The 22,633-nt window shown below is 44.2% G+C and overlaps 2 protein-coding genes across 2 annotated transcripts in view; one reads left to right on the top strand and one right to left on the bottom strand.

Annotated features, from left to right (window-relative positions):
* Window positions 1-24: 24 nt before the first annotated feature.
* g6pc3 (glucose-6-phosphatase catalytic subunit 3) lies at window positions 25-2,548 on the top strand (the record flags this gene model as incomplete). The annotated part of the gene is made up of 6 exons (XM_079237515.1): window positions 25-242; window positions 1,110-1,216; window positions 1,296-1,386; window positions 1,471-1,589; window positions 1,905-2,046; window positions 2,206-2,548. The coding sequence occupies 6 exons, from the start codon at window positions 25-27 to the stop codon at window positions 2,546-2,548; spliced, it is 1,020 nt and encodes a 339-aa protein (XP_079093641.1).
* Window positions 2,549-6,624: 4,076 nt separating this feature from the next.
* tanc2b (tetratricopeptide repeat, ankyrin repeat and coiled-coil containing 2b) overlaps window positions 6,625-22,633 on the bottom strand; it is a gene marked incomplete at its 5' end in the record, with an annotated part of 69,254 nt that continues 53,245 nt past the window's right edge. The window contains 17 exons of the mRNA XM_079237514.1: window positions 6,625-8,733; window positions 8,873-8,973; window positions 9,097-9,243; window positions 9,949-10,040; window positions 11,353-11,382; window positions 12,261-12,393; window positions 13,634-13,809; window positions 14,165-14,288; window positions 14,506-14,639; window positions 16,897-16,990; window positions 17,816-18,025; window positions 18,130-18,366; window positions 18,777-18,899; window positions 19,021-19,129; window positions 20,047-20,207; window positions 21,345-21,512; window positions 22,345-22,623. Coding sequence (XP_079093640.1) covers window positions 6,666-8,733; window positions 8,873-8,973; window positions 9,097-9,243; window positions 9,949-10,040; window positions 11,353-11,382; window positions 12,261-12,393; window positions 13,634-13,809; window positions 14,165-14,288; window positions 14,506-14,639; window positions 16,897-16,990; window positions 17,816-18,025; window positions 18,130-18,366; window positions 18,777-18,899; window positions 19,021-19,129; window positions 20,047-20,207; window positions 21,345-21,512; window positions 22,345-22,623 — 4,386 coding nt within the window. The 3' untranslated portion in view covers window positions 6,625-6,665. The remainder of the gene's footprint in view (window positions 8,734-8,872; window positions 8,974-9,096; window positions 9,244-9,948; window positions 10,041-11,352; window positions 11,383-12,260; window positions 12,394-13,633; window positions 13,810-14,164; window positions 14,289-14,505; window positions 14,640-16,896; window positions 16,991-17,815; window positions 18,026-18,129; window positions 18,367-18,776; window positions 18,900-19,020; window positions 19,130-20,046; window positions 20,208-21,344; window positions 21,513-22,344; window positions 22,624-22,633) is intronic.

Below are 22,633 nucleotides of genomic sequence, written 5' to 3'. Positions count from 1 at the left end.
TATGTTTGGGGTGAGGACGCAGGCATGGAGGACGTTCACACCCAAGGCATCTGGATTGCTGAACGTCTGCAGCAGAGGACGATAAGCCATGAAGCAATGTGGCTGGTTGTCACTCATATTGGAGATCCTAAAGCAGCCTTTCTGCTCGTCTTCCCTTTCACATACTTCTTCAGCAAACGAGCTGGAATCGCGGTGCTTTGGATAGCAGCCGTATCGGAGTGGCTAAACTTGGTGTTTAAATGGTAAGGCGGAAAGAAGTACTTTAACCAACAGGTTTTAAACACGTTATTAACGTGTAGCTTTTACTCTCTTTAATAACATGTTAGCGTGACGTTTAACGTGATGTTGACATTCAGATGAGTCGATGTTAGTGAGATACAAAAGCAACTGTAGTGTTTTATTATTCAGGTTTTTATTCGTAACAATTAAGTTAGAATATATATATATATATATATATATATATATATATATATATATATATATATATATATATATATATATATATATATATATATATATATATATATATATATTTGCAGCTTCTGGAAAGGAAACGCAGTCCGGCGGTGTGTACTGTCCGACGTGAAACGGATACAAGCGGAACCGTTTATATACAGTGCCGTGTAGTAGTTAACTAGTAATGTAGAGTAGAGTCATTTCCTCAAAAAAAATTATTGATTGACTGACATTGATAATTTATCACAACACAGATGGATCCAGGGACCCACATGATGAATGTGGTAGGCATTGTTAAAACAAAAAGAGAATTAAGAGTTGTGATGACATTTTTTATATTTTTATCCACCACGAAATAATTAAATCTTTGAATTAAATATGGCATAAAGGCAACAAAGTTTGGGGATATTATAAGTTTAGAATTCCTAGAGGTAGGTGTAGATTTTTTTTCTATTTTTCCTATATCAAAGGTGAGGGTGTGCAGGGTTTAATGCATAATTCACATACCAGAGAGTACAGATACATTTGAGGTGTAAGGAAACAGTTGAGATACAAAGACTACCTTTGGGAATGTTGTTATACACTCTGGTGGAGGAGGGGGAAATGGACAGATGTACGTTATTGTTTCTTATTTATTACTTAAATCTTCCCAGGATACTGTTTGGAGAAAGGCCATACTGGTGGATAGGTGAATCGCGTATGTTTGTCAACAAGCAACCCAACGTTCACCAGTTTTCCGCCACCTGTGAAACCGGACCAGGTGAGGAACCCTTAAAGACATATCGATACGCTTAATTCACAGCACAGTCGGAGCTCTAACGCCGCCGTCTGTCTCTCAGGCAGTCCGTCGGGACATGCGATGGTGACTGCAGCAGTCTGGTGGGTCGTGGTGTCCTCACTGGGGTCATTCCTCTACTCCCGTACTCGCAGGTAGGCCCATTTGAAATAAATAAATGTATATATTGGAGAATCTCATAGCTATTGTTTAATGACTCTCTTTCTGTGTGGCTCCAGTGTGATGTTATCAGCTGCTCCCTACCTGTTCTACTTGGTGATGCTGTTGACAGTCGGACTCTCCAGGATCTTCATCCTCGCACACTTCCCTCACCAGGTCGTCGCTGGCTCCATCACAGGTCTGAATGCAGTTTCATGCACAAGCTAAAACATGGGAGTGTTTGCAGGGCAGGAAAATCACAACTAGGTAAAAGAACCGCACAGTTTTTGGCTAATCCGTTGAATTTAAGAACTTCTTCACACCGATGCAAAAATCATAGGAATCCAAAATCACCAGAAAACCAGCAATCTACACTCAGCGAATATAAACGTATAAAGAATAAAAAAATATTTTCTCTCACAGGATATATCATGGAGATTTCTATGTAGTTTAAGAAAGCACATAGTCTATTTTTCATTCACAAATTTCCTCTGATGGACTTGCTTTTTGACAGGTTTCATTCTCGGGGTCGTTCTGAGCCGCAGAGTACCGGACGGTCGCTCCCTGCTGTTTTTCTTCAGCCTCAGCACCGGTCTGCTGCTCGGCACTGTGCTGCTGCACGCCGGCCTGCAGCGGCTGGGGATCAACCTCTCCTGGTTAGCCTTTTTAACTTTATTTATGTGTATTAGTGAGTCTATATATTCTTATTTGTGTGTATTAATGAGTCTATTCAGTGCATAATAAGCTCTGTGAGGTGAAGTAAATTTAACCTGCCCAGACTTGATATATATATATATATATATTTTCTCCCACAGGTCTATTGCTTTGGCCAAGAAATGGTGCAGCCGTGGGGAGTGGATTCGTCTGGATACGGCCCCGTTCTCCTCTCTGACTCGAGACTGCGGGGCCCTCCTGGGTTTGGGGATGGCCCAGTACTGGAAGCCTGGCGGATGGTCTATGCCTTGGGCTCCTCGGGCTTTGTCTCTGGCCATCTCGTCCATGGGGCTGTACCACGTCAATCGTCTGCCGCTCCCGATCCGACCACCGGGACTCTTCTACGGGCTGTTCTTCGTCAAGTTTGTCATGGTGCCTCAGATTGTCATGGTGCTGGTGCCTGGACTGGTTCACCTGTTCACGCACAAAAAGAGGAAGGACTAGAAACCATTTTCTGTCTTTCACCTCGCCAAGGACAAAAGCGTCCCTCCTGAGTTTCTGCACTTTGAAATGTATATTCTAGGTATTTCATGGGTGTGTTAAGGCTGTAGTTTTGTTCTCGTACAATTCGGCTGGAAAGTGTCATTTTTTTGTTTGTTGAGATTACATTACATGGGCCTTAAGTGTTGGGATTGTATTTTTTTTTTACCTTTGCAGTCAATCTAAATACTGCAATAATAATAATAATAATGAGGGTTTATACTACGGTATATTTTTGGTGGGAAAAGTGCATTAAAAAAACATGATGCATGATTTGAAAACCATATGTGACAGGGTCTAGCATTTGAATGTTACCAGAGAAAGGTTGTGGGGGGGAAAAAACACCGTGTGTTCACTTTATTAATGAAGTTTCAGCCCTCAGACTTCCATCAGGTAAAAGATTGATGAAATCAGATGGAAAATATGTTCTCAATAAAGGGCTGAGGACTGAAACATCGTTCATAAAGTGAGTTCAAGTGTTCAAGACAGTCGAGGGATTCATTGAGACTTTCTGGACTGCCAGAATTTCATAGTACCGTAATTGTTCACGTGAACCAGGAAAGGTCAAACCAGCTCTCCACCGAGTTAGCATTGTACTCTGGAAACGGAGAGTCAAAAACATGGCACCTATATTACCCACAATGCAACTCAACCTGCAGCAGAGATGAGGAGCGGTCACAGAGGTCTGGTGAAGTCACTTCTTCTAACTCCACCAACCAGATTTTATTTTCATTTTCAATCTTGCGGTCTCCAGCCACAACCAACGCTGACTCAAGTGACATCACTCAGCAAAGTAGATTCCCTGGAGACGCAACACCTGCAAACAGACTTTGATGTGAAAAATGGGCGGAGTTACATTTTGAGCAAATCAGCATGAAATAACATTTTGCAAAAATAGACTAGGTTTTGAGCAAACTGGGGCAAAAACTTTGTTTAGGTCAACAGGTAGAGGACGATGTAAATTACACAATAAAATCCAATGCAACGCCATTCATTTCACCATTCATAGCTTTACAATATGCAATGTTTTTGGGAGTGGTATTGCATCATGTTGTGCAGGTTACTGTTGCAACACTGGTGTTATATGTTGTTTCGTGGACCACAAATAATCCCAAATAATAAAATGACATGTGTATGTTATATAAAAGTACTCTTAAAAATAAATGACTGACATGCAGGGCGTGTTTCAGTTGGTAACCATTTATAAATATGTTCTTTTTTTTTCTCCAATACATAGGTTTGACTGTACAGATTACAATCAGTTATCATGAGATAAAAACACATTCTTTTTTATTGTTTTTAATTAAACTTTTTATCACAGCGATCTGAAAGCTCACATTTACAGACAAGAGAACTCTGCTCAGCAAGCAAATACGTCAAAATAAAATAAAAGAACCTTTTGCTTTTTGTCTGGCGAGGTTGAAGGAAAATGATAAGGATAGTTCAGGGATAGCAGTCTCCTTATCGTGATCCCAATGTTGTATCACACACCAGGGTCAGAACACCGCTATACATGTTTCTGCTTGAGCTCATGGAAAGAATAGAACATGCATCAGACTATTTACAGCAAACTAATATACATAGACAGCTTAAAACCATACACCCTTGAATATCCTCAACGTAGAAGTCTTCTTAAATTAAGTATAATACATTTTATATCTTCATTTCTGTAAAGATAAGTAGGGCATCTCTCCGGTAGCAGGTGAAACTGAGAATGAACTGTCCCTCTTTCGATATTCTGAATCGGAGAAACCAAAATAAAATGTTACAGACAAATGGTCCATAACTTTTCCCACATATACAAATAACTATATTCTCACTATTCCACTTTCTCTACCACCCAAACTCCAAATATGGAGTTTAAGGGCACTGAAACCTCAGTCATACTTTCATTGTTGCAGTAGATTTGACTAAATTTCAAGATGTGTGCAAGGCCAGTGGATTAGACTGGCTGATTTCGAGATAGAGGACTTTAATGTATATACTTTATTCTCAAGATGTGGAATACTTAAATATGATCGGCCTCCTGAAACAGACTTGCTGCACTAACAAACCCGTGGAATATCTGAGTCAGTATATACAACTTGTGCTAGAAAGTCTATACATCTTCACCAGTTTAAAAACATTGTTTCCTCTTCATATTGTCATTCATCACTGCTTTGTAAATCATATAACAATAATAATAATAATAATAGTGTCTATGATAGTCTGGTATCACTGGTCAGCGGTCTGCCTGATCACACACACCCACTTCCTCCAAATTCAACAATCAGAACAACAAAGTAAGTAAAATACATAAAGTGCACCCTTAGTTAAGAACTTAACAGGCATTTTTAGTGCAGAAGTGGCGGAATAAAAATGCATTGTGGGTAAAAAGAAACGACACAGAATAATGCAGGAGAAAGGGAGGAAAACGTCTGTAACAGTGGTCGTGTATGCATTTGCTTGCTTGTAATCGCTGAGCACTATCCATGTTAACCTCTCTCTCTCTCTCTCTCCCTCTCCCTCCCTCTCTCTCCCTCCCTCCCGAGGAGGGACAAAGGCCAACTTTGATATGCACCCTATTCAGCATTTGACCCGCATCGTTCATTGATTTTTTTAATTCCTGGAGTCAAAGATTTAAGCTTGAAACTAATTTATTGCACTCAATGCCAAATACAGCAATCTGTCCTCAAAACAAGTTAGAAAGCAATCGTACGAGCTCGTACAAAACTACAGTAGCTGATGCTTTGCCTGTTTATGTAAGCAGATGATTGAGCACGCATTCAAAGCAGTTTAGCGACGGGGAGCTGGTCCAATATGTCAGAAAACGTCAGAGTTTGCAGCCTCGACACTGAGGTCTGTAATACAGAAACAATGATGTGGAAAGTCTGAATTTTTACCTCAGAAATGAGGCAAAGCAAAAAAAGTATGCAATTTTTGGATTTTTAAAGCCTTTCAACGGTACATACATGCACTTTGTGCTACTCTGGTGAATATTTTAATCCCCTTACGTGTCTATAAACCTTTTGCTAAGCAATTTGATTGACGGGATATTAAAAGGCTCTGTTATACATCTTTAACTAAATGTCTTTGTGGTTTTGGATTAAAAACCCACCATTTGAAGACATGACATCTTCAAATGGTGGGGTTTAAATCCAAAACCACCGTTGGATTTTACTGGAGATATTTGACTTTTTTCTGACATTAAACAGAAAAAGTAATAATCTGTAGATTAATCAACAAAGAAAATACTTCAGGTGCGGCCTTCAGATCATCGAGGACGTATTGCAGCAGAGAAAGCATTTTCTTGCATTAAATCACAACAAAATCTTTATTATTGTGCCACAATAGAGGTAATTATATCACTCAAAGTTGGTCGTTGCCCCTCCCTCCTGACCCTGCTGGGTTTTCCACATCCATGTGACTAGCAGTGGGACACAAAGGCAAGGTTAACGGAAAACAATTCAACCGCAAACTATGTTTCCTTTCTATGTACAATATATAACTTAATTATAAATATTGTTTTTCTCTAAGTACTGAGTTGTTGAGCCATTTTGTATTTTCTGAGCAATGTACAGTATTGAACATATAATATTGTATTACATAGAATAGAGCCTACTAGCAACCTTGGTTAAGAGCACACTTTGAAAGAACAGAAGATGGATACAGAGTCCACAAGTTAGAGTCCGATGATTAGTACTTTCGCTCCTACAGTGCCGTCCGCTGTTGTGTTCACGTGTGGGAACTTTGTGCCGCGCAACATTTTGGAAGGTGGTCTTTGATTCTGTATGAGATCAGACCTTGGGACCCTCCTGTTATCCCACCTGTGTGCAGAATATGATAATGAAATGTTTTTTGGATAATGTCTACTACCCTAAGTGTGTGTGTGTGTGTGTGTGTGGGGGGTTTTCTCTCTCCGTCTCCCGGTGAGTTCTGTAAGATGAGTTCGTCCATGTCACATACACAAGGGTCAGCAGCATCTGCTGTTGAGCTAAATATTTTTCTCCTCTCACTTCCCACTAACAAGCCCAGTCCAACCAATCAACCAACCAACCAACCAACCAACCAATCAATCAATCAATCAATCACAGACAGACCATCACACATTTGACTCCACAAATGGTCTCTTTGGTTTGATGGGGGAGGTGGGGCCTTGGGTCCGGGAGTCGCGCGAGAGCTGGCGGTACATGTTGTCCTGGTAGGCCTGTGCCACGGGCAGAGTCCTCGCCACCTTCACGTCCGGGTAGGTGGGCACCTGGCTGACCCGCTCCAAGATGTCCCCGCTGCCGCGGGAGCCGTTGGCCAGCTTGCCGAGCGAGGGGGGCTGGGTCTGGCTGTAGTAGTCCTCCTCCAACAGGTGTCCATTTTGGGCGTTGTTGGTCTTGTTGTAGTAGGCGATGTTGCCCAGCGAGGCGGGGGGACTGTAGGTGGAGCCTTGCTGGACCAGCTGGCCAGGCGAAGTGGGGCTGATGGCAGAGTCCATGGACGTCATGCCCCTGGACCGCGAGGGCAGGTACTGATGAGTCCGCGCCGTCTTGTCGATGATGCCCATGAAGGGTGTGTTCCGGGAGCGGGTGCTCTCGCCCGGGTACAGGCCGCCGCCGCCCTGGGAGGGAGAGATGGGGGAGATGTCGTCGCAGGCGCGCTCATAAGAGACTTGCAGGGGTATCTCCATCTGCTGGATGGAAGAGGACGGCCTGAAACCCGGCGCTAGATTCGAGGTGGATCCGGTCGAGATGTTGTTGCTGGAGGGGGAGAATCGAAGGCCGACGCTCTGAGAATGGATGAGAGGCCTCGGGGTGGGCACGTGCTGCTTCAGCTCGGTAGTATTGGCACTGACGGGGCGCCTCACCATATGCGGGATCTCAGGAGAGCCCAGCTGGCAAGGGGGCATGGCATTGGCTCGCTCCAGCACGTGTTCAGAGACCGGGTAGTAGGCGGCCGACTGGCTACGGCTTATCTGAGGCGTCTGGCTGTAGCGGATGCCCCCCGGACCCCCGCTGCTGGCGCGGTAGGCAGAGGAGGGGCGCTGGGGTAGCTCGTCCTTCAACAGGCCCGACTCCATAACCCCTCCTCGGCCGCCGTGCTGACAGAGGGCCCCGGAGCTGAGGCTCCCCTGGACCTGGGGCATGGACCGTCCATCCAGGGAAGGCTGGTACACCAGCCGGCTCTCAACGTCCACTGAACCCCCCTGGTAGCGACCGCCCATGGAGTGGCCCATCTGGCCAGCGTAGAGGCTGTTGCCCATCACATTGCTGGGCTGGTTTGTGCGGACTATCTGGGCTATAGAAGGCTGAAGACGAAGGCCTTGGGCTTGGTGGTGCTGGGAGGACAGTGAGGGCTGAGAGCTCAGCTGGAACGACCGCTGGCTGCTCATCTTGGAGAGGGGAGATTTGGGTCGGCCGGGGAGCTGCTCTGTCTGGCAGCGGACAGGCGACCCCGACTGGGACCTGTACAGGCAAACGCTCTCTACCGGCGGACTGGCTCTGTACTGAGCAGCCCGGCGTAAAGGGGAAGGCGGTGGGCTCTGGTGATCCATCCCCTGACCCCCGGGACACATAGAAGGCGGGCTGAAGGCGTAGGACGAGTGGTGCACCGGGGAGGTGTGAGGCGGGCTGTGGCGATAGTGGTTCTGATGTGTCGGGGAAAGGGAGGGCGACGTGGGCTGGTATGACCCGCGGGTCGGAGAGGACATGGAGGAGGAGGTGGGGTGATATTCGTACGGCTGGCCCATGGGAGAACCTCCAGTTAAGTAGATCTGATCTGGATGTGTTGGGGAGAGCGGTGGGCTCTGAATGATGGGGAGGCTGGACGGATTGCTGAGAGACTCGGGCGGAGGCAGACACGCGGACATGGCCTCCAGCTCCTGCTCCAGGTAGTCCTCGTCCTCAAACAGGTCCTGGACGGGCTCCATGTCCTCCAAACGGGGCTCTGGGGGAGGGGGAAGAGGCATGGACAGGGACAGGGACAGGGACTCCTCGTCTTCTGGGGGAGGCGTAGGAGGAGGGGAGGGCGGAGGCTCCAGCTCCAGGTCCTGCTGCTGGTGCTCCTCCAGGCTGAGCTGGTGATATTCCTCCTCCACCCTCTGGAGCAGCCGCAGGATCTCTCGGTTGTTGGGGCACTGCTGCATGGCTTCATTCAGGTCCTCTAAGGCTTCAGGAAATTGTCTGGAAATAGGAGAACAGCGGTTAGTCCTGGGGAGACGTCCAGAGCGGTTTGGAGGAGCATATTGGGAATCACGATGCATGTGCACGAATATGAGTGGAGACTGTAGCTGCAGAAACAATGTGGATAAAAGGAGCGTACCTGCTGCTACGCTTGGCGCGCGCTCTGGCATAGTATGCTTCATACGATTTTGGTTTCAGTTCGAGTGCCTTTGTAGCAAATTCCTCAGCCATCCCAAAGTCCTGGAGAGATTAAACAAAATGAAAATATAGGCTGAAGTGTTATTGCCATTTGCTGTCTGATGTGGTTTAAATATGAGAAACGTCTCAAAGATAAATCTGCTTTAGTAAATCCCTAAAACGTACGTTCATTTTCCTCCGACATCGGGACAGGTTGAGGAAGAGCGATACTTTGAGTTCCCTGAATGTCTTGAGGTCGTCGCTGAAGCCTTCGCGTGGAAACTTTTTGAGGGCGTACTGGTAACGCTGCGCCGCCTCCTTCACCTTCCCCTTCTGCCGGACAAACAGAAAGACTGTTAGTTACTTCACAGTGAAATAATTAACGCTAATCTGTAGACGAACATGAAGATACATTTTTCAAAACATTTATTCCTCATTTGTGCTCAGAGAAGATATTCTTGTTTTCACTGTATGTATATATTTGGTTGCACTATTACAATACAGATATACACAAAAAAATAGAATTTCTACCTTGTCCACACGGTGAGAAGAAAAATATGTATACGTAAAAATCTCATTTATGTCAATGACGTTGACCAAAGTCTATATTGCTCATAACAATAAGAAATACAATCAGTAATAAAAGAGTAACATAAAAGTAGTATAAGTAATGTATTGAATAGGCATGTTATTTTCATATTTTATGTACAAAGTATTTAACTGATTTATGTTGACCTTGCTTTCATTGATATGGCGGTGTTATATATTTGTTGTTATCTTAATCTTTTATATATATATATATATTTTTAATTTTCATCTGAAATATTAAAATCTTAAATATAAATGTATTGGTTTTTATTGTATTATCTATTTATAAGTTAGATTTTCAGCTCATGTTTCTAAATGATGTTAGCTTAATCTTTTTTCACCTTGTGTTGTATAAGCCACATTTCTACTTTTTCATTAGTTGGATTTCATGAAGTCTTATGTGTGTGCAAATAGAATAAAATAAGGATATCCGAGCTCCGGTTCTCTGACCTTGTAGTAGCTGTCCCCCTCCTCGATGAGTTTGCTGAGTAAGATGATCATGATGTCGGGTTTGGAGGTGGCCATGGCCCATGTGGCAGGACCTGGGTAACACAGGAAGGAGCAGATGAAAACAGAAACACAGTGAGAGAGACACACAGCAATAAGCAGAGGAGGAGGAGGAGGAGGAGGAAGAGGGAAGGAGCGACTGGGAAGGAGCGACTGGGAGTCACACTACACACAACAATAATAACAGGGATGAGGACAACAGTCAAAATGGAGGAGAAAAGACAGGCAATCCACTGCAGAGAAAAGATTATAAAAATCTGCTCTGACTCTTCCAGAACACTGTGACCTCGCTGAAGGACATCAGACCCGGGTCAAATACGGTTTGCCAATAATTCAAAGTGTTTTTCCGTAACCCTGCTGGGGGTCGAATTTGCCTAATTGGAGTGCGGAAAGAGCACATTTTGAATTGTTTTCAAATGCCTGATTAAAATTAACTGTAGCAATTATCTGCAAATCAGTTTTGGCCCAGGCAGAGTAGATGTAAAGTACAAAAAAAAAAATCGCTGTCATGTCTTTTCTAATGAGATACGTTTTCTGCAGATGCACAGTAAATCGTTGTACTACTGACTGATTCAGGGACGTGATCAAGACCAGCATGAGAGCAGAGGAAAACTTTGTGTTGTGTATTTAAAAAAAAAACGAGAGGAAAAAAAAGAGGCACTTAATCCCTGCAGACTGCTGAAACTGATGTGTCTTTTCTGCATCTGCGCAACAGCAATCCTCGACACATGTACACGACACCACAGGGATGGAGAGGACAGGGGATCTTGCACAAGGAGACACAGGGCAGGTGCGATCAACAAAAGAGGCAAGCAGGAGGGATATAACGGAGCTCTGCAGGCGTTAGCTGTCCTCTGAGCTGCTGCTGCTGCTGCTGCTGGTGCTGCTGCTGCTGCTGGTGAGGGTAGGAATGCTGCTTACTGGCCTAGCTGACACTGAGGAAACGTCTGGAAGATGAACGATGCACAGCACGCTGGTTTGTCCCCTCAGTCTGTGGCGGCGGTGGTGGTACAGAGGAATTACAAATACATGCAATCTCCGCGAGAGATAACGACCACGCGGGAGTTACTGAGGGCTTCCGTCATGCATCTGTGGGATGGAAGGTCAACACCTCGGTACGACGTCACAGGCCGGAGGCCGGGCATGCTGTCATTAATGTTAGCATCTACCTCTAGGCAATCCCGACTGCATCGCTGTCAGTGCTAATACCTTTGCATGTTATTATTTGTCAGTTTTGAGAAGCTAAGCTGGCCTGCCGACACTTAGGGCGACACAGACAACACAGAGAGAGGAGATAGAGCTGTCAAAATGCCTGGTGGGGTGAGAAGTCGACAGCCTTGGCTTTACCTCGGGGCCGACTGGGCAGCGTCTGACATCCTGGGGCCGGAGAGAGAGGCGGGGGATGGGGGCAAGAGTGGGTGGGTATTGGGTGAAGGGGAGAGGAAGGGAGAAGGAGGAGGAGGAAGGAAGGAAGATAGGAAGGAAGGAAGGAGATCAAGAGCAAGGGAAGGAGTGTAAGTGGGAGGGCAGAGCGATAGAAACAGCGAGAAGGTGAAAGAAAAAGAGAGGTGATGGAAGTGGTGGTGGAGGAGGAGGAGAAGTGAGAAAAGGAACACAAAAAAAGCAGCAGTGAGAAGCGGAAGGTAAGTGCCTCGGCAAAAAGGAGAAAAAATAACAAAGGAAAAGAAACATCGCGAGCGCTAATAACAACCTGTCTCTGAGCTACCGCGGAGCAATCGAGAGAGACAGAGAGACAGAGGATGTGATTGAGAGAGAAGCAGGGAGATAGCGTGAGTGATAGAGACAAACAGAGAAAGAGAGAGAGACAGAGAGCAAAACAACACAGCGGCAACAGTAGTACAATAAAAAGAAACGCACATCAGAGCCGTAAATAGCAGCAGTGGGAGTGTGGGTGGTGGTGTGGGAGGGCGGGTTGACATACAGTAGCAGGAAGTGGTTAAAGCTACATGGAGACACAAACCTGAATCCATGGCTTATAGCAGTAAAATGCTCCAGTGCTCTTTAAGACAAGGAGGTGTGTACTTTAAAGTGTGTTTTCATCTTTGGAGTCTCCCTCCGTGGCTTTTCATGCAGCTCATGCCTGAACTCCAATGCGTGACCTTTTCCCCCCAAAATACAATCTCAGATTGCATCTCGTGTCGCAAATGACCTTTTTGTGAGGACGGCGACGCTGCATTTAGAAGAGGAGCTCTGTGAGCTCAGTGTTGGGCTCTTTACCGTCGACCCGCTCTTACCTATCTTGGCTCCTTTCTTGAGCAGGGCGACCACCACCGACGTGTTTCTGCAGCCCACCGCCCTGTCGAGGGGTCGCATCCCGCTGTAGTCTACATGCTCTATCATGGCCCCGTGGTCAACCAAGAACTGGACCTGAGGGGGAGAGAGAGATGTTTTGAGCATAGCTTTATAAAGAATATGTTAATACATTTAGCTCTTTGTCGGGTACAGAGGGCTCTAACCCGACTCATGTATGATCACTGGAGAAAGTCTAACAGCCAAAGCGGTGCCTTTAGGTGCCTTGTTTTGTCCAACCAGCAGTCAAAAACCAAAAGGTTTTAAAGGTATTATCATATAAGTCTAAGATCAGGCCTCATACACATTTTGACCAATGGATTTCCCAGATTTTTCCATGACTTTAAACCAAATTTCCATGACCAAACATTTTGTGAAATCTCAGTGTAAACATGAAAAAGTGAGAAAATGTAGTATTTAAACTAACAATGAGAATACAAAGCATACAGTAAACCTTAAATGACACAAATGAATGAGAGAAAATAGTGTGATTAAAAGAATACACATTTATATAGATGCCTGTACGTATGCCTGCGTATTTTGTGCGTCTTTCTTTTAAAAGCATATTAATTATTTCAAACTCAGCGTAAATTAACGTCATGAACACATGAATATAACACATTTCCATGACTTTTCCAAAACCTTTGGGGTTTTTTTTTGTTTTCCATGATACTGATAATTAGACCGTAATTTGAGATGCTGAAGCTGGAAAACGTTTAAAAAAATAAATTGGATGAGCGGTCGATCGGCCAACTAATTCTTTCAATATTAATTAATTTCTATATTTGTGTTGAAAATTAGATGGTGCACTTCAAGGGGCTTCAGATTGAACATTTTGAAATAAAAAATAAGTATTTATTTTACACAACAAAAGAAGCCAAACGTCTAAACACAAGCAACCATACAAGAACTAAATAAACTAATCTGAAACAATTTGACTGAAACAAGACACTGTTTGATCAAAAGTAATCTCAGAATCTGAGAGAGAGAGAAAGCTCCTCAAGGCTTTTGGTCCTGCGGACATATTTCAGTCAATATCACACAATAATTAAGGATTTCCTCCAAAAATATGTTTAGACATATAAAGACACTCTTGTTAAACTTTCAAAAAAATGACATATACTATTCGCTTTCATGGAAAAATCCAACGTCTACTTTATAAATATGTTTTGTCTTAAAAGTCACTTTCAGCAGGTGAACGTGAATCAAACTTCAAACATTCAAATGGAGTAACAACAACACATTTCTGAGCGGAGGGGTTTTTTCCAAAGAGGTTCGATACCCAGACCCTTTTTCATCGGTGGATCGGGACTCTCACCACTTCCGAGTCTCCGTAGAAGGCGGCCAGGTCGAGGGGCGTGCGTCCGTTCTTGTCCGCGTGGTCGGTGGCGGCGCCGCTCTCCACCAGGCAGCGGACGACGGTTAAATGTCCTTTCAGACAGGCCCAGCTGAGGGCGGTCAGACCCTCCTTATCCATCAGAGACAGAGAGGCTCCTGGGAGGAGAAGTGGCAGCAGTAAGAGACGGCTACTGCTTTCACTCAGACTTTGTTTCCTAACTAACGGCTTAATGCATTTTGATGGCTTTTTTATCTGCCGCTGATTTAATTTGGCTGTAATTATTGTAAACACAATTTACACAAACTGTAATTACACTCTTTTCTATTAGTGCAGTGGCCTACGGGGTAAACACAAGTATGAGTAAAGAAAATACACCAAATATTTTTGTATTCTCAGCTCACATATGCATATATGCCGTATAGAAAATCTTCCCATGTATTTATGTATGTATCTATTTGTGTTTACGAGGTTCTAATTGTACTTTATGGTTCTAAACCCAGGTTTCTTCACCTTGAGCCAGTAGAAACTCAACCGTCCCCAGGTGTCCCTCTGAGGCGGCCATCATGAGAGGAGTACGGCCCTGCTTGTCAGCCAGGTTGACATCGGCTCCATGCGTGAGGAGGAGGTCTACGATCTAAAACACCCAAATACAGCACCCACGTCAGGATGATAACCGCAACTGGGTGTCGTTCTTAGAACCATTGCTTATCAAATCAAAAGGAAATTGCTAAAAATACGAGTTTGGTATCACAATTGCTGCATTTTTACTGCCTTTTGGAGTCAGCAAAGTTTAGTCTTGGAGAACAACTACATGAACAGAGCATGTTTTAAATGAGGGGACACTAACTGACCTGCCAGTGTCCCTGTCGGACGGCGCTGAACAGCGGGACGATGCCTCGTCTGTTGGGCTGGGCCACGGCCGCCCCCTGCTCCAGCAGCAGGCGGCAAACCTCCAGCTTCCCCCGACCGGAGGCTGCGGTCAGAGCTGGAACGCACAAACACACACACAAACACACACACACACCGTCCGGGGTGAGATGAGGACAAGCAGGGTACGGCATCAGTCACAGAGCAACGTTATTATTCATTTGGAGTCATGTTTGTGTCTATTTGATGAATGCTAAAAGTTAAATATTGGTCTAGACCACCAGCTCCTGAGGTAAACATCTGGCCTCACAGCAGCTCAATGCTTCTCTGTGTTCACCAGCGGGAGTCGCTCACTGGGTCAGGTGGTGAACAGTGAACAGTGAACCGCTCTGAGAGCCGCTTCGCCTTGAAAACAACATCATGAGAGCAGTGAAACTGAACAGAGACAGTGAAGTTCAGGGTCGGACAGCGAAACAATGAGCTGTCGAGCTTCGTGAAGCCAACGGGAGCTGCAGATACGGATGATAAAAGGTTCATATATTGATATTTATATTAATTGTTGCTGATAGAAAAATATGTGCTCTATGGGAGAACATTTCTGGGATCATTTTTTCTTTTCAAGACCTTTCAGACTTGCTTGTCTGGACTTTGAGGCCAAAACCAATATCGATATTTGAGAGTTGAAAAACATCTGCTAACGATATACACGGCGCTAGCATTAAATATTTTAATCACACTGGGATAATATAAACAAACACTACGGATCTCTTTGATTCTTTTTTATAACTATATACTGATAACAATAAACTTCATTTATATAGCACCCAATAAAACAGACCACATAAACTAAAAGCCGAAAGTAAAGCACATCAGAGCAAAGCAAACTAAAATGCAAAACCTTAAAAAAGGTGGCTCTTTAAAAGTGAAGGATAATTATAGTAATTAAGAGCAAGAGACTTATTTCGCGAGACATGTTATGGTTGCAAAGTCAACTCTTCAGTGCTCTTCGGTCGTTTGTTACTTATCGGCCGACATAAACACTGACAAATCTGCAATGAGATAAAATCAGCCGATTTATCAGTTTCAACCTTTTAATTCTCTGCTGGAAGAACACTTTGATATCCACAGTTCAGTGAGTATATCGGTACACGCACAATCTGCCTCTGGCTGTTGAAGAATAATGTACTTTCAGTTGACCTATCCCGTAACACGTGGATTAAAAATCATCTTCCAGAACAACCGTTATCCCTCTGATCCCCTATAAACAATCAAACCACGGCTGAGTGAGTTCAAGTCCCCGTCTTCAACTGACAGCGAGACGCAGCCTTTACGACGAGTTTTCATTTAGCTTTGGGACACAGTGATGCATCACATTTCTCAACGCCCAGCCACAGGACAGGACGAGTCATTTCTCAGCACCCTGAGGCACGCTCGCCCCCCCACCCCCCACCCTGTGAGTGAGCCCAGCCCCGTCTGTGCTCCAATGACACCACTGCACCGCCATCAGCATCATGCAGCAGCAGCAGCAGCAGCAGCAAGCAGACACACAGGAACGTCTCTCATATCCGCACTGCAGCGCTCTGCCTCGCCTCGTGAAAAAAAAACTCTCACAAGACACTCCTTCAGAGGATTAATTCTATGTATTGTATGTTTATTTTTCACATTTTGTCCAGAGTGTTTACATACAAATGAACCAGGGGGGGAAACGGATCACAAAACGGATCTGCAAAGATTTTTCTCTCGCAAATGTAACATTTTGAGACGCCACGATCGCCGTTGAGCCACGTCGACCTTTGCGGATCGTTTTTGTCGCGGTTTTGTCACAGCAGCTGGCATACAAGACTTCCAGCTGCCCCAAAGTCAGTGTAAACCGTCAGAAATGATAAACGTCATCTTTTTACTTTGCAATAGTCATCTATGGTGGATATTTCCATAATCCAAATGATGAGGACACAATTTGTATTGATAAAAAAAGACAACACTGACTTTTTAAAGATGATAATAAGGTGGTAATAACAGGCCATAACTGTATTTAGATTCTAGTTTCTCACCGAAACAATATTTTACAAGATTACATTTGAACACATCATGACAATGTTATAATTTACCTTCGCTTAAGTCTCACTTTCACTGAATAGAACCTGAACGCATCATAATGTAACTGAATGGAAGCTCCTCACGTTAGCGGATGTCGCAATGAAGCAGCGCTCGGCTCCTAGAAAGCGTGAGACGACCTCCTGATCCCCGATTTAGTGTCGCCAGAAAACTATTTCACACGATGATGGTTAAACTGTGCAATTAATCCGGACGGTCCGCTACACACACAAACCATTAAGCATTCAGAGTCAGGGGTGGTGTAAAGGAGGTATTCTCACCTGTCTCCCCCCACAAGGTGTCAAAGTTATTGATCTGAGCCCGCTCCACCTCCTCTTCATCTTTCTCCGGCAGATCCAGCAGGTAGGACACAATCTGATGGGGGGGGGGGGTGTCAAGATTTGAGATGACAGAGATTAAAGATCCAAGTTGACTTTAAACAGACTCAGATAAACATACTAGAAACATGAACATGAAACCGCTTGAATAGAACTAATTAAGCGTAAATTGATCAAACAGGATCATTTTAAATGACAACCAGACCTCAGCCAATCAGCTGTAGGAACACACTTTCGCCTTTTTTAGAGCCCAAGTTTGGTTGAGCACATGAGGATAATCCCTTTTTCATGTCTCTCTCCTCCCTGAATGCAATATGTACAGAATCACTAAGAAAAGCAACCCCACACGTCACGGCAATGAGCTGAATTACATACATGTTGATATAGTGTAAAAACTGTTGAAGGAGCTGCAGAAACGAGTCTGCGTCCCGTGCGACAGACGTTGTTTGCTTGCCTTCAGCTCACACACTAATCATCATCAACATTTCAGCGCTGTCTTGAGTCTTCTTGCATCCTCGCTTTCTTCCTGTGAACGAGGCTTTGGCGGCTGTTCTAGTATTACAAATGGCTGATACACTGCAATGTAAGCTCAAATGAGAAGATATGATTTAATGTTTTTACTAAATATATAGTTAACTGACAACATAGGAGTGAGAATGTGGCGCTCACAGCTACAGAATGTGTTACAAATGAATGAAATTTAGCATTTTTATAACTTTTTTTCAGCTTTAAAACCATGCACCTCAAACCGTTAAAACAAAAAAGCTAAAATTATCAATATGAGTGGAGTTAAAGACCCTGGAGGGCCTGATAATCATAACACCTCCCCCCCTCCCATCAGCCTCCTCCCTCCCTGCAGTACCTCTGTGTATCCCATGCTGGCGGCAGCGATGAGGGCCTGCTGGACCGCGTGGCTCTTGGTGAAGGCCGCCTGCTGCTGGGTTTGTGGAGACTGCTGCTGCTGTGGCCCCAGGCCCCAGTCGCACTGGATGAGGAACTTCACCACCTCCATGTGGCCCCTGAGGGCCGCGTGAACCAGAGCGCACTGGCCGTTCTTATCCAGGTGGTCCACCTGTGAACACGGATGATGACGATCAGGGATGCAAGTTACAAAGAAGGTCTCGGATCACGAAACACATTTTATCGTAGCCTTGATCACACTCTTCCCACACAAACCTTCGCTCTCCTGCGGCAGAGCGCCATCACGATGGCCATGTGTCCGCCGGCGGCGGCGTAGCCCAGCGGCGTGAGGCCGCTCTCGGACGGAGAGTCGACCGCGGCGCCGTACTCCAGCAGCAGACCCACCATGTCCATGTAGCCCAAGTGGGAGTGGACACACAGGACGGGGGCGTTGTTCAGCACCTCCGTGCGATAGTTCACATTGGCTCCGCCCAGCATCAGCAGCCGGCTCACCTGGATAGAGAAAAACAAATTTACTTCCCGTGGTTGTATGTATCCATCAAGCAAAATGTCATCGCTTCATTATTATTATCCGATTAAGACGTTTGTGTCCCATGAAGTCTTGAGTTATGGCCAAAAACGTGACCTTTGACCACCAAATTCTAAACAGCCCATCATCCCTCTAGTCCAAGTGGACGTTTGTGAGGAAATTCCCTCACGTTGTTCCTGCGTTGAGAGTGGGACGGACGAAAGTACGGACAAGTGGAAACGACACCCCAAAAACGTAACGCCTCCGAAAAGTAACTCAACACGGCGCAGAGAGAGGACTTTTTGGACGAAACGTAATTCGAGAAGTAGTCTTGATTTGGTACCAGGACATATTCTGTAAGTAAGACTCCTCTCCGCTCCGTCAGCGCCTGTACCTTGATGTTGGGTGTGTAGAGGTTTCGGAGTGAAGAAAGTGCAGCGGAGAGGCCCTCTGTGCTGTAGGATACCCACAGGCCTTGCAAGACGGATGAGGAAACTCCGACTTTCTTGCTGAGACCCTTGAAGAGAGAGAGAGAGATGGATTGTAAATATTCATTACTCGGGAGCCAGACCACAGCTGTGTGTGGGTGGGTGTGCGTGTGGCTGTATAGATGTGTGTGCAGACAAATAACGGCATACCTTGAAGATATGTGCTTTGAGGATGTGATGGCCCAGCTCAATAGTCTGCTGTCTGTTCAGCTTGTTCTCCTGCCGAGAGAACCAGAAGGCCAGCAGGGTGTGACCGCTCCTGCAGAGAGGACGAACACGGAGTCCTTCAATATTCAGACTCATCGGGTCATTATCACCACTGAGGGAATACAATGTTCCAACACCTCCTCTGCTAGATACACATAATCTACCTGCGACTGACGGAGACATTTATAATCACACATAACTGATCGACTTAAAAGTTGTTATCATTTTAATGTGAATCCTGTTAGTTCTACTGGATAACAGCTGAGGTTGTTGTGCAGCAGTAGATGAACAAAATATCTACAACCAATAATTCAATCAATCCTCCGATTGTAAAAATTAAAAACTTTGCTTCCTCTTTCTGAGATTTGATGGTTTTAATGTCCTTTTTTTTTTTTTTTACGTCCCCTTCGTTTGTAGCCCCGGCATCCTCTCTACTCTCTTCAAAGCCACTAGACTCCTTTGACAAAAACAGTAATATTACACTGCCGACTCGAACGCTTCGTTAGCTTGTGCTATTGTGTGACTTTGGCGTTTCAAATGGTTAGTTCGGATTCACCAAATCCGCACAAGAGCATAAACTAACCAACCAAGGGAGGCAGCGGTCGACCAGCAACTTGTGCGTTCTGCGAGGTCAAATTACAGTTTTTGTTATAGGAGTCTAAAGAAAGTGTGAATGGATGTCACGGCTTCAGTTACCAGTGGAAAGGGCTTTCTAACAGCAAGGTAAAGAAGTGAAAATATTCTGAATATAGTGCACACTTAAACTAATATACATATATTTTTTGTAGGTGTTTAAAATATGTTTTGCTGCAGTACATTGCTTTGCTCCTGTCTGGAAATACACCGACTATGGAAAAGAACCCAAACTATCCCTTTAAGCAAGGTATTAAAGAGCTGCTGTGTTTGAGTTTGAGCATAAACCTCGTTTCTAAACGCTCAGGACTTCCTCACAGATTAAGATTATTTCACCTCGGATCACAGAGGAACTTTGTCTTTTCTCCTTCCTCTCTCCAGATCAGCCACTCCCTGAAGGAGGGGTGAACAAACATCCGGGTGCCGTCCCTCCTCTTCACCAGGAAGACCGACAGGTTGTCCAGTCGTTGTGTGAAATCCTCCCAGTCCAGCGTGCCCTGCAGCCACAGAGGTCGTTTCAATGTCATTTGTCATTTAATTTAGATTTTATTCATAAGCAGGGAACAACTTAGTTCATTATTTGTATTTGTATAACTGTGGATGGGATGTTTGATATTTGTATTGAACAATTTCCCTCGGTATTAAGTTAGATTTTATCTCATATTCAAACTCCCAAAGATAAACTTGATGTGCACGTTGACCCTGTCACTGATTTAATTATAATTATGTAAATCTTCTTCATTCCATCTTGATAGCAGGCTGAAGGCCAATATTGCATTTTTGTCTTCCAGGATTTTTTTTACATAATATGAATTCATTTATATTCATTATTTATTTAGTCAAGGTTTATGTATTATTATTTTTCATTCAAATATAACAAAGAAGCAAAATACATATTGTGTAATTGATGTCACTAAATAAGCAACAATCAAATAAATACATAAATATATTACGGTTGTATTTATTAACTGACTAAGATAATTGGCCTAATGTGAATGACAATAACAAAATAATGTAATTATATTTTGAGTCAAATATTGCTAAAGTCTGATTGGTGACGTCACCATTTTCTTCCAGCTGGAAATGTTTAGAAAAAAATAAATGAATATTGAAATCTAACGCAAAACAAGTAAAACTGTTTATAGTTTGGAAATAGTGTGTTCAAAGAAAGAAGCTGATTAAAAAAGCACGTTTTGAAGGCCTTTAGGAATACCTGGCTATGCTAGAAAACATTTACTACAGGCTATAACATTTGATTTGAATCTATTCATTTATTTTAGTATAACCAAAGACTAGCAAGAGATGACTTTGCAATAACATAATATTGTTATTGTGCATTCTTTACTGTTTTAACAACCGTTTTACTGTTTAGTTATATCACTTGTTTATTGACTATGTCTCTTGTGTGCACTTTACCCGTTTGCTGCTGTAATCCTGCAAAAGGAATATCTAATCTAAAGTCTTTTCACACAATTTTTGAAATTTTAATTTAGCTTGTACTTTGGGAAAACATATAATACATAATGTGATCACATCGGCGGGCCAATTTTTAATAAATCAAATCAATTGAAAAGGCCAGTGAGACATTCAACCGTCTCAAGGTCGGCGGTCTTGTGCGTTTTTAGGATCGTTACCTGCAGCGAACCGGAGTTGATGGCCTGGTAGATCTGCTCGTCGTTCAGCGGGTGGAGCGAGGCCACGGCCACGTTGAGCAGAGGGAGCGCCCGCTCGAACGACGACTGCGTGGGGAAGCGCATGTTGCACTGCAGCAGGTACACCTCCGCCAGGTTGACTGGAACCACCTGAGAAGGAGCGGGGCGGAGAATCTCAATCGCAACGCTGATTTTTCGTTTGCCGCCGCTCGACAGAACATGAATAATGCATCGTGTTTGTACGCCGCGTCTTCGTGTGGTCGGGGGAGAATGTGAATTCTTTTTTTTTTAATGGAGTCTGGAAGCACTTCTGAATACATGAAAATTCAATGAAGCTGGAGGTGCGAGATAAAATATTTCATTATGAAATGCACACTTAAACAATGCAGCTGCATTATTTATAAAAACAAAAAAAAGATGTTCGGTTCCCGACTGTCGACAAGAAGATTTTATGAAACTACTTTTACACAAAGCATGTCAGGGTGCAGGTAAATAAAAATTGCCATTCCAGTGTTGCCTTAAGCAATCACGAGCATCAGGATATTTGATTTAGAGAAATGGGCTTTTTCAAAGCTTCATCTCTTCCCTGTTGCTATGGATGCAGTGAGAAATGCTCTGATGTTTTTTTACATTTCGGCAAATTGGCTTTATTTAAAGTATGCCTGGTTAGCCACCAGAAGTTCCTGTCTGCAGCGTAGACCAATATTAGTACTTTGATAAGAAAGAAAACTTCTGCAGACAAGTCCTGGAGTTATAAAGAGTGCGTTTGTCCGAGGATTTCTTAGCAGATTTATGGACACGAATTCTGCATGGACAGAGAGATATAATGCTCGTCGGAAAAAATGTAAGTCACACTGAGTATTAAAATATGTGAAAGTGAAATATGTGAGTTAAGAATCTGTGAAAGACAATTTCCAGCGTGAATTGCGGAAATCTAGCACCTCAATTCCCAAATGAACTATGCATTGCAGCAACTCCGTACCTTATAGCTGGAGCTTTTCAGCACAAGGTAGCCCTTCTCGATGAGGTCAAAGGTGAGCTTGAGGTACAGGTAGGAGCCCTGGCTCAGGGCCTTGAGGTGGGCACTGAGTTTGCCGAAGGTGGTGTTGTCCATCTTGCCGTTGAGCGAGATGTTGTTCTGGATCTCCGGGCTGCTGTGGATGCGGTGCAGGATGTAGCCCTGCAGGTCCTGGTCTATGGCGTCGTTCTCCTCCAGGCCGTCCAGAGAGATGCGGTGGAACGGCAGCGCGCTGGTGATCTCCTAAACGGTC

Source organism: Taurulus bubalis (assembly GCF_910589615.1).
Source record: "Taurulus bubalis genome assembly, chromosome: 2".
In the NCBI taxonomy this organism is placed as follows: Eukaryota; Metazoa; Chordata; class Actinopteri; order Perciformes; family Cottidae; genus Taurulus; species Taurulus bubalis.
The sequence above is the reverse complement of the archived record's forward strand: the minus strand, read 5'-3'. Positions and strand labels throughout refer to the sequence as shown.